Source organism: Topomyia yanbarensis, chromosome 3, assembly GCF_030247195.1.
Source record: "Topomyia yanbarensis strain Yona2022 chromosome 3, ASM3024719v1, whole genome shotgun sequence".
Classification (NCBI taxonomy): Eukaryota; Metazoa; Arthropoda; class Insecta; order Diptera; family Culicidae; genus Topomyia; species Topomyia yanbarensis.
In genome coordinates this window covers 6,202,286-6,214,867 of record NC_080672.1, presented here as the reverse complement: position 1 = coordinate 6,214,867, position 12,582 = coordinate 6,202,286, and the positions used below count along the sequence as shown (strand labels likewise).

The following is a 12,582-nucleotide window of genomic DNA, read 5'->3' as shown; positions in this document are numbered from 1 at the left end:
CAAGTTTCGTGGTCAATTGGCCGCGTTGGCCAGTTCCGGTGATTCTGGAATATGGTCCCAGAGGGTCAATTTTATCAAATCGTAAACCTTCATCATGCGACGTATCAAAAAACATCTACTGAGCTTCACAAGATGGTTGAAAGCATTGAAAACAAGTTTCGTGGTCAATTGGCCGCGTTGGCCAGGTCCTGTGATTCCGGAATATGGTCCTAGAGGGTCAATTTTATCAAATCGTAAACCTTCATCATGCGACGTATCAAAAAACATCTACTGAGCTTCACAAGATGGTTGAAAGCATTGAAAACAAGTTTCGTGGTCAATTGGCCGCGTTGGCCAGTTCCGGTGATTCCGGAATATGGTCCCAGAGGGTCAATTTTATCAAATCGTAAACCTTCATCATGCGACGTATCAAAAAACATCTACTGAGCTTCATAAGATGGTTGAAAGCAATGAAAACAAGTTTCGAGGCCAATTGGCTACGTTGGTCAGTTCCGGTGATTCCGGAATGTGGTCCCAGAGGGTCACTTTTATCAAATCGTAAACCTTCATCATGCGACGTATCAAAAAATATCTACTGAGCTTCACAAGATGGTTGAAAGCAATGAAAACAAGTTTCGAGGCCAATTGGCCACGTTGGTCAGTTCCGGTGATTCCGGAATATGGTCCGAAAGCTGTGCCTACTACTGGGCTTCACAAGAAAGCAATGAAAACAAGCTTCGAGGCCAATAGGCCACGTTGGTCAGTTCCGGTGATTCTGGAATATGGTCCCAGAGGGTCACTTTTATCAAATCATAAACCTGCATGATGAATGTATCAAAAGACATCTACTGAGCTTCACAAGATCGTTGAAAGCAATGAAAACAAGTTTCGAGGCCAATTGGCCACGTTGGTCAGTTACGGTGATTCCGGAAAAGGGGTCACTTTGATCAAATCGTAAACCTTCATCATGCGAGGTATCAAAAATCATCTACTTAGCTTCACAAGATTGTTGAAGGCATTGGAAAATAGTTTCGTGGCCATTTGGCCGCGACGGTGAGTTGCGGTGTGTTCGGAATATGTTCCCAGAGGATCACTTTTATCAACTTGAAAACTTATATCATGTTACGTATCGAAAAGATCTATTAGGCTTTACAGGATGATTGAAGGCATTGGAAATAAGTTTGGAGGTCATTTGACTGCGATGGTGAGTTTCGGTGTATCCGGAATATGGTTCCAAAGAGTCACTTTTATCGAATTGCAGACCTTCATAATTAGATGTGTGCGTCGCGCCGCCGATTTTAGGATTAAAAATATCGGCGCGCCGACAATTTCTACCTGAAATCGGCGGCACGGCGCACACCTCTATTCATAATACAATGTATCAACAACCTCTACTGAGCTTCACAAGAGGCTTGAACTCCAGCGAAGTCAAACATCAAAACTACAACAAATCTTATGTTGATGTCAGCATGTAATGAAATCTTGATTTGATTTTAAATTACGATGGACAAATGTGATATCAAATTTACTTTTCAATACTTTCATACTTCGTGTTCTTTATAGAATTTTTTTTATTTCTTGGAAAAATAATAAAATGAACGCTATCGATACGAAACTGACTGGTTTATCAATTTGCTCTAAAGAGCTAAATATACAACCATTCAACATCACGTTTTCAACTTTTTATCAGATTCGAAATAAAATTGGAGACGATTTGGCCGTGTTGGACTCTTACGGCGAATCCAGAATATGATCACTTTGATCAATTGCAAACCGTAGCATGCGAAGCCTTAAGAATATTTACTGAACGTCACACAAGATGCTTGAACACTTTTGTAACTTCAATAGTTTCAGAATTTAAGAGACATTTTGTTTTCGGATTTTATGACTTGTTGTTCGTTATAATACTCCTGTTGTGATTGTTGTGACGTATCCCCTTTCGGACGTTATGAAATGGATTCGTCTCAGCCTACTACACATTAGAAAGAATTTTCCTTTATGCCATATGAATTACAAACGCCGATGGAAAGAGAACGCTATATCGATTGAATTATTCTGCTCACGTGAGAGTGACACAACGCTATTTGTTAATTCAGAAGAGCGTATAGTGTTTGCAGCAATGAATGGAAATGCGAAAGAGACAAAGATGTTCTTAGAGTTATTCTGCTAAGTAGCTGAAAAAATGACTCCAAGAATGACAAAGTCAGTGTAAGCGGCAAAAACCTGTGTGTGAGAACCAAATCGAACCATTTTCAGACTACGAGGACACTTGACCGGTTCACCGGTGAATCCGGATTTGGGTCCCAGACGGTCACTTTTATCAAATTGCAAACCATTCAATGATACGTCGCATTATCCAAAAACATCTACTGAGCTTTACAATTTAGTTGAAGGCATTGCAAACAAGTATTTAGACCATTTGGCCACGATGGCCAGTTCCGGTGATTCCGGAATGTGGTCCCAGAGGGTCACTTTTATCAAATCGCAAACCTGCATCATGCGACGTATCAAAAAACATCTACTGAGCTTCATAAGATGGTTGAAAGCATTGGAAACAAGTTTCGTGGTCAATTGGCCAGTTCCGGTGATTCCGGAATATGGTCCCAGAGGGTCAATTTTATCAAATCGTAAACCTTCATCATGCGACGTATCAAAAAACATCTACTGAGCTTCACAAGATGGTTGAAAGCATTGAAAACAAGTTTCGTGGTCAATTGGCCGCGTTGGCCAGTTCCGGTGATTCCGGAATATGGTCCCAGAGGGTCAATTTTATCAAATCGTAAACCTGCATCATGCGACGTATCAAAAAACATCTACTTAGCTTCACAAGATGGTTGAAAGCATTGAAAACAAGTTTCGTGGTCAATTGGCCGCGTTGGCCAGTTCCGGTGATTCCGGAATATGGTCCCAGAGGGTCAATTTTATCAAATCGTAAACCTTCATCATGCGACGTATCAAAAAACATCTACTGAGCTTCACAAGATGGTTGAAAGCAATGAAAACAAGTTTCGAGGCCAATAGACCACGTTGGTCAGTTCCGGTGATTCCGGAATATGGTCCCAGAGGGTCAATTTTATCAAATCGTAAACCTTCATCATGCGACGTATCAAAAAACATCTACTGAGCTTCACAAGATGGTTGAAAGCATTGAAAACAAGTTTCGTGGTCAATTGGCCGCGTTGGCCAGTTCCGGTGATTCCGGAATATGGTCCCAGAGGGTCAATTTTATCAAATCGTAAACCTTCATCATGCGACGTATCAAAAAACATCTACTGAGCTTCATAAGATGGTTGAAAGCAATGAAAACAAGTTTCGAGGCCAATTGGCTACGTTGGTCAGTTCCGGTGATTCCGGAATGTGGTCCCAGAGGGTCACTTTTATCAAATCGTAAACCTTCATCATGCGACGTATCAAAAAATATCTACTGAGCTTCACAAGATGGTTGAAAGCAATGAAAGCAAGTTTCGAGGCCAATTGGCCACGTTGGTCAGTTCCGGTGATTCCGGAATATGGTCCGAAAGCTGTGCCTACTACTGGGCTTCACAAGAAAGCAATGAAAACAAGCTTCGAGGCCAATAGGCCACGTTGGTCAGTTCCGGTGATTCTGGAATATGGTCCCAGAGGGTCACTTTTATCAAATCATAAACCTGCATGATGAATGTATCAAAAGACATCTACTGAGCTTCACAAGATCGTTGAAAGCAATGAAAACAAGTTTCGAGGCCAATTGGCCACGTTGGTCAGTTACGGTGATTCCGGAAAAGGGGTCACTTTGATCAAATCGTAAACCTTCATCATGCGAGGTATCAAAAATCATCTACTTAGCTTCACAAGATTGTTGAAGGCATTGGAAAATAGTTTCGTGGCCATTTGGCCGCGATGGTGAGTTGCGGTGTGTTCGGAATATGTTCCCAGAGGGTCACTTTTATCAACTTGAAAACTTATATCATGTTACGTATCGAAAAGATCTATTAGGCTTTACAGGATGATTGAAGGCATTGGAAATAAGTTTGGAGGTCATTTGACTGCGATGGTGAGTTTCGGTGTATCCGGAATATGGTTCCAAAGAGTCACTTTTATCGAATTGCAGACCTTCATAATTAGAGGTGTGCGTCGCGCCGCCGATTTTAGGATTAAAAATATCGGCGCGCCGACAATTTCTACCTGAAATCGGCGGCACGGCGCACACCTCTATTCATAATACAATGTATCAACAACCTCTACTGAGCTTCACAAGAGGCTTGAACTCGAGCGAAGTCAAACATCAAAACTACAACAAATCTTATGTTGATGTCAGCATGTAATGAAATCTTGATTTGATTTTAAATTACGATGGACAAATGTGATATCAAATTTACTTTTCAATACTTTCATACTTCGTGTTCTTTATAGAATTTTTTTTATTTCTTGGAAAAATAATAAAATGAACGCTATCGATACGAAACTGACTGGTTTATCAATTTGCTCTAAAGAGCTAAATATACAACCATTCAACATCACGTTTTCAACTTTTTATCAGATTCGAAATAAAATTGGAGACGATTTGGCCGTGTTGGACTCTTACGGCGAATCCAGAATATGATCACTTTGATCAATTGCAAACCGTAGCATGCGAAGCCTTAAGAATATTTACTGAACGTCACACAAGATGCTTGAACACTTTTGTAACTTCAATAGTTTCAGAATTTAAGAGACATTTTGTTTTCGGATTTTATGACTTGTTGTTCGTTATAATACTCCTGTTGTGATTGTTGTGACGTATCCCCTTTCGGACGTTATGAAATGGATTCGTCTCAGCCTACTACACATTAGAAAGAATTTTCCTTTATGCCATATGAATTACAAACGCCGATGGAAAGAGAACGCTATATCGATTGAATTATTCTGCTCACGTGAGAGTGACACAACGCTATTTGTTAATTCAGAAGAGCGTATAGTGTTTGCAGCAATGAATGGAAATGCGAAAGAGACAAAGATGTTCTTAGAGTTATTCTGCTAAGTAGCTGCGGGTAATTCTTGTTAATTTGTTGAATGTGTGAAACGCCACAGAATATACCTCGTCATTATTTGTTACGGTGAAAAATGTCTGATTTCGAAACTGATTCGAGTGTAGAAGTGAGTGGAGTTGACTTTGATCTAGAAGAAGAATTGGATGAAGAGCTCCCATTCGATTTTCGTGAAGCAGAAGGTGATCGTGAACCGGAAGTTTCTTTCACTAACAAAGCTCGTCGCTGTTGTGCTATCTTATGACAAGCGCCATTTTGCACATTTCGAGAAAAACGATTTTTAAAGTTTGAGATTGAATATCATGAAACTTATAAATGGTAGAAACAATTCAGAGAAGACAATTGATGCTTCTACCTATTCTGTATTAATCTCTCAAATATTACGAAGATCGGTTGACTATGTTGCGAGTTGTCACTAAAAATGTAAACAAAAGTCGCACTCACACGTGTCATAGGTGTGTATTGATGAAAAAAATTGTATGACGTGTCATAATCGCGCACGAAAACTTTTCCATAGAAAAACATCACCAATTATGAACTTTTATTCACATCTTTGGTTAAATTTGGTCTATAAACAATCGGTTAGATGCATTTTGAAGGAAATGAGTCAGGGAATCTAGAACAAATAGTTATTTTTGGGTACAGTGTTGCCAAATACGCAATATTTCCAGTTTAAAGCCAAAACTGCGTTTTTCTCTCAATACATGTATTTTTCTTTTGAAAATTATTATGCCATTGTGTTCCTACGACCTTTTTACACATAAAAGAAACTAAAACTTCATTATAACTTAAGCCAATCCCAAGATATAATGATTTGAAGCAAAAAACTCACAATTTCCTATCACTTTTCTCGCTATATTTCAGTATCCAAGCGAAATTTCAAAATTCTGGAAACGCCATCTTGTAGACATTCGTTAGACGAGTAATGTGGCATATCTAACTCAGTTTACCCCAAAATGGCGTTTGTCATAAGATAGCACAACAGCGACGAGCTGGCGATTTTGTTTGGACGGCGAAGAAGCCACCAAGAATACAGTCAAGTTCGAGGAATGTTGATGCACCAAGGAAGGGAACTTTCAACTTTGATTTAAATCTGATCAAAACTCCCATTGATGCATTTTTTCAATTTTTTGATGATGCCATTATCGATCAAATCTTGCGTTTCAGCAATGCTCGAAGCTCGCGCGGTTGGTAATGCAAAATACAAGGAGATTACTCGTTGTGAATGTTTGGCTTATCTCGGGATTTTGATCAACGCCGGTCGCATGCATGCAAAATCTATGAATATAGATGATCTTTGGTGCGAGGATACCGTTTATGGAATGATTTTCTTCAGAGCCGTGATGGCCAAAAGCCGTTTCAAGGAAATAATGCGAAATTTGCGGTTCGACGATTCTGTTGCTCGGCGCACTCCTAAGAGATTCGGAACAGCGGGGGGCTTGGGAATTCCACACCACCCCAATCGTCCAACAGATCGGTTAGCTGTTATCGGATGGCTAATGGACAGCTTCCGAGAGAACTTCAAAAATTGAAAAAAAAAATCGAAGATATTATTATAGAATCCATAATGCGCGAAAATAGCTCACTAACCCCGTGAAAGTTACTGTAAAACAAGATTTTGAGGGTATGTAACATTTTTCATACATTATTTTGTGCTGCATTTGACGACATCTACAATCTACACTGGGTCACTTGAAAAGTACAAAATCTTTTTAGAACCGTGCAATCGTTATGTGATTATGAGATAAAACTTTCTTAAAGATATTCAAAATATTTTTACCTGCATGGATCCCATACAATATAACCCTTGCCAGGACAATCCTCTGGCCTTATAACATCACATTCACTTGGATTGCATACACATTTGAGGGCAATTGTTCTTGAGTTCATTATTATTATTATTAAGTAACATAGTAGAAATTTAGCAGACTGGTTCACACTTGATTTGCTATACCGATATATAACAGCAAAATTTATGGTAATTTCTTCCATTTTACTATGGAGTAAATTTGTTAATCACCATCAACACCAATACTGATGCATCTGGAAAGCACTGTCTTCAAAAGCATATTCAATTGTCGATGTGAGTATTCCGATCATTATAGTTTCGTTTATTAACGTCTCATCAAACTTCAATTTCATCGTCCATTCGATTTTCTATTTCAACCTGAAACGAAAAAAGACAAAAAATCACAGTTAGTAAATAGAACACGAATTTGATAGATCTAAAGCATTTGAACAGATCAAAAGCGACTAAGAAATCAACTTTATTTTATGACAATAGCTTTGAACCCGGAAAAAGCTGTGCTTTCCATGATATAATTAAGCAATTTCCGCGATTACGCTATCTCCGTAATCACCAATTGATTCGATTTTTAAGAACTCTTTTTTACTATAAAAGATAAATCGCGCAGGAAACGATTTTAAATTAGATAAAAATTGTTTTTTTAGCTCAAAAAATCACCACGGTATTCGTGAATACGGGATAACTTTGGAGGAAATCTCATTAAACTGAAGTTTTGTGCAATATTAATGCCTAAAAGGATTAATTGGATTAAACCAATTTGCACACTAAGGGCACAATACCTAACTTAAATTAAATTTGATTTTTGTGTTTCGAATTCGTATCGTCAGTAACTAGCAGAAGGCAAAGGTTTCTTCACATTTCCTTTCGATCATGTCCACATGAACCTGCCTAGTACTAGTTTTCCGTTCTATGTTTATAACTAATTTGCTCTAGAATACCTGTCCGTCTTTTAATTTCATTGTTTCCGTTTCTCTTTGTCTTAAATTTGCCGAAAATAGCCAACAAAATCGGTACAGCAAAAATTGATTTTAGGAATCAATGCGATACATTAAACCCGTTGGTAAGTGAAAACCTCGAGAGGCATTTCGAGCTGAATTTTCAAACCCGTTTTATGTTCTTATACTTTGACTATATAGCGCGGAATATTAACCCTTCTTACAATCTCAACCTCACTCATACCTCTACAAACTCAATGACTCTGCTTCAGTTTTTGTCCCAGAAATAACTATATACGCATGGGGTTATTGACGCTTTACCGAAGACCATTACTTCGACGCTTCGGATAGCCACAGTTCCATTGAGGCTGTTCGTTCGATGCTACATGGTAATTACTCCCTGCATTTTGGGGAAAATATGAGATCTACTGACTTTATTTGAAAAATCTTAATTTGAGTTCCTTCTCTTTGCTTCATTCCGGGCAACGTGAAGGCGGACTCTTTAACTTTAGAAGGCTACATCAGAACATTCTCGAAAGTTGACAAACTTAGCGGAGCAATTGGGAACTAGGAAGATGGAAGTCACGAAGTTATCAACGATACCTTGGTTCAAGGGGATGGATGTGAGACGTGATTTATTTCGTGTAATATCACACCTCATGTCATATAATTACACGCTAGACACGCATCTCCGGCGTATTCGTCTCGTGAACACTGGTATTTACGCTTGTGGAGACGGCTATCAATATATCGAACATATTGTTAGGACATGTGCCAAGTCTTGCTCCGCCGGATCTCAATCAATGGATTCCCTTCGGGCCCTATCACGACCACCCACACATGTCAGCATAGGAATGTAGGTGTTGAATGTCGGTGAAAATAGAAATAAGTCAGCCAGCTCGGGTTATGCAGCACCAACATCATCCTACCAACTCGGCGTGTTGTCGACCCGCCTCAGACCCCTACTACGAAACCATTTTCACACACTTCTCTGTGCCTAAATGATCTGGTACTAAAAACCTTAGCAGTCCGAGGCTGTCATTAGTTCCGTTTGTTTCGACTGTCATAAAGCTACAAGTGAAATTTCTTCCTTCCTTTCATCGTTGTCCGCCCTCTCTCCATTATTATTTCCCTAGTGTTAATTCTATTCAATAATTTCTTTTTAACCCAATTCTTAAAATCTTAAATGCCCTTCAAGCTTTATACAATTTATTTAGCCTTCTAATCATACTGCTAGGTTGATGAAATGCGGTTTTGTGTTGAACATTGAACTTTGTTTATTTTTGAAGAACTAGCATATTTTAATACAAATTTTATTCCAGCATAGCACAGCTCTGCGAGTAGTAATTTGAAGCAAGATATATCTGAGAATATTAAAATATTTGCTCTACCGATGTCTCAATCAATCAACTTCCTTCCTACTTAATTTATAACTTCCATCCTACTTTTTTTATTTTGATTATAGAGATTTTAAGCTTATGGTCATTCGTCTCTTCGGGTTAGAAAAATCTCTTAATTAAAATCTCTAACCCTATGTGCCGGGTTGGGAATCGAACCCAGGTGAGCTGCGTACAAGGCAATCGGTTTACAAACTACGCTATGCCCGTCCCCACTTCCATCCTACTGAATTTTCGACCCAACTAAATGCAGCCTAATAACTCATTCAGCCTAGCATATTTCTATCGCGCGCATTCCCCAAACTGTACTTTCACGTATTGTAAGTTTTCGTTCGTTTCCAATTATATCACTAAGCGAACGTGCATCAACGAATCATTTAAAAACATTCTCCCGCAGGGTCCGGCACTCCAAGTGTAACAAATTCAAAATGCCATAAATTCGGTTTGCATTATTTTCTATTCACTTCAAAGTACAGAATGCGTGAAAATTCTCAAAAAATCAGAATCAATTTACTTTTGCTCGATATGACCACCGTTCACTGTTTATGTTTTATTTCGGACCATTTTACGAGTACCTATATTGGATAGCGACTAATGTATTAGAAATCATGAATTAGTTTACGAGGATTGAATGGATTCATGAATAAAATTCCGAATTTCGTAAAATAATTTACGAGAAAATATCTATAATATATTCATTTTGTGAACTAAGGTTCCTATATCTATGAAAAACATCATGAGTCAACGGTTTTATGAATAATGATCATAAATTTGTGAACTAGTTCGCATACTGAAAATCGAATTGGGACGGACTGCTGGGAACCGTGACTGAAGTTCACAAAACAAAAACAAATATTTCCACTAATAACAGCGTTATGCGGGCGTTTCTGAAGGGAAATTGAACATAATTACAAAACACATGATTTTTGTTCATGGTCCTGTTTTCATAACGTAAAAACATTATTGTTGATTATTCACGATTTAGGGAACATTTTTTCATGTACTTGCACAATTATTCGATATAATTGAATCATTGCAATAATATTCATATTCCCCGATCATTTTAAATATTCCACGGTGAAATATGTTCGCAGTGAATATTTCACTTGTTCACCGGTAATGTAAACGCGACGATGGACGGAATTGATGCGGAGTGGTGAATATAACTGTTATCGCTGTTCTCGGTTAACGTTCGCCTTCGAATACCAGATTGTATTCTGACAAACTGTAAACTGCCAGTTGAGAGTGAAATCGTTGTTCGCTGATGAAACTGTTCAAAACACCTGAAAAATGGAAGGTATTTAACAGTTGTTCACGTTCATTTTCACGAAGTGTCTAAATAGTCACCTCTCTGGTGTCAATCATGAAGAAGTAGAATCCTACTTCTATACTTACTTACAAATATCCTGCTCCCGTGATACTTGTGGAGTGCGCAGTAGTATATACGGCCTCTAGCAAAAGCAAGAATCGGACTAACATTCTTTCCGTTTCCTTCCGCGATCTACGTTCGGGCCTAGCCGGCGCCGGTATTGATCAATAAACACTTTAGGATTACCAGAATTTCTCCCCAGGGGAAATTTTTTAGTGAAACCACTCTTTGTATATAAAGGTCACAAATTCTAACTTAAAAAGTCATGGGTGTGTTAAGTTACGATTTGTGCCCTTTACGTAGAAAGAGGTGTTTTACTGAAAATTTTCCCCACTGGAGAAAATTTTTGGTGCTTTCCAAATTTTTCCTTCTTAGGAAGGAATATAGCATAGTGTTTTCGCATTGGCCTGCTAAGCAAAGACAAGTTTCGGCTTCGCTGTGTCTCATAGGCATAATCAGAACTTCTGCTTGGACATCACGTTTGACCAGTCGTTCGATTGAAACATAAAGTGTGTTTCCGTTTTAGCGATTTAGCGTCAAACCGGCGCTAATCTATTCCGACAATATGTTAGTGTCGGTTTCTGATGAGATGAAGTCGATACGTACCCATGACTTTGTTAAGTTAGGATTTTTGCTCTTTGCGCACAAAGAGTGGTTGGTTTCACTGAAAAATTTTCCCCCCTGGGGAGAAATTTTGGCATTTACCCAATTTTGCCTCCTTAGCAGGAATGTAGAATAGTACTTTCGCATTGGCCTGCTAAGCCAAGACAAGTTTCGGTTTCGCTGTGTTTCATCGGCATAAACATAACTTCTGCTCAGACGGGAGACGTACAAAGAGTGGTTTCACCGAAAATTTTCCCCTGGGGAGAAATTTTGGTGTACCCAATTTTTCCTCCTTAGGGAGGAATATCGCATAAAATTTATCATTAAGTAGACACGGCTTTTCCTTTCATTCGGGTATTTCTTCTTATTCAGGGTTTTGATTTATCATTCTGCATTGTCAGTCTAGGAATCAGAATATATTGGTTTAAATGGCACGTTCCCCGTATGTAGCCGGGGATTTGTGCCTTAAAATCTAGAACGTATAGGAATTATGGTCATACATCCAGCAGTATTTCAATTAACTTCAAAATTCATTTAAACAGTGTGCTTTCGATGTAATTTTGGATCACAAATTTCAACATGTTTGTCATGTGTAAAACATTTTTTAAAACTTTGCATAACAAATCTTTCTCGCTAGCTATGTTTTCACTGCTCATTGCTTCTAATGCCTTCTATGAGGATAATAATAGTTCGGAAAAAAAACTAAGCATTCCTTAACCACTATTGCATTTTTGCTAATTTTTTGCCCTTTCGTAAATGTTTGTCAATATAATGGTAATTGAGTGTTATTGCGCAAATTCCATATTTACTGCATTCCCTCAATTAGTATGGTACAAAAAAATGCCAATTCTATTCTCACACAATATTTTTTCAGGTTCCATGGTGTTCTTGACTTCAGACGACAGCACATAGTGATCAATATCTTCAACACATCTTCCTTGTGGTATCGCAGCATAACATTCCTCAATTTTATGTCGAACGTAATACATTTTCATGCCTTAATACAAGATGGTACATTTTCGTGATGCATATGTCTTATCATATTTTGAAGCAGGCGGAATTGAAAACTATCACCTCATTCATGAACTTAGCTGTAAAAGGATTTGAAAGCGAATTTTATTTTGCTTACTTGGTGGCATATTCCATCAAACACACAATTTGTTTATAAGAATGTACTTCTGCAATTGAAAGATATAAGCGAAACAAAAGAATCGTAACATAGAGTGCTGTAAGTGGCAGTAGTTCGGAGAGAAAAATTGATTGTACATACTTCCACTTGTAACCACGAGAGTAAACCAAAATTTTTCTCACAGTGGATTGATAATTGCACATGCGCCAAAATAGTAAATTCATAAAGCATAGATATTAATGGATATTACCTTTATGTGAAGAAAATACTTCTGTTTTTCAAATAAATGGAATGTTTGCCTTAATTTTCAAGACACTCGAATCTAATGTGTCAGATTGGTTATAAAAAATCCATGAT

At 38.2% G+C, this 12,582-nt stretch overlaps 1 protein-coding gene across 3 annotated transcripts in view; it reads right to left on the bottom strand.

Annotated features, from left to right (window-relative positions):
- The window catches only part of LOC131693852 (cysteine-rich motor neuron 1 protein-like), a 38,903-nt gene extending 26,522 nt beyond the window's left edge, over positions 1-12,381 (bottom strand). For 2 of the 3 annotated variants that reach the window (XM_058982058.1, XM_058982060.1), the window contains exons 1-2: positions 12,226-12,381; positions 6,766-7,152 (exon numbers count right to left, since the gene is read on the bottom strand). In XM_058982058.1, the coding sequence (XP_058838041.1) occupies positions 6,766-6,977 (212 nt within the window). In that variant the 5' untranslated portion in view covers positions 6,978-7,152; positions 12,226-12,381. Of the gene's footprint in view, positions 1-6,765; positions 7,153-11,955; positions 12,151-12,225 lie in introns of those variants that run through there. The other variant, XM_058982059.1, reaches the window with a different exon arrangement.
- Positions 12,382-12,582: the final 201 nt, after the last annotated feature.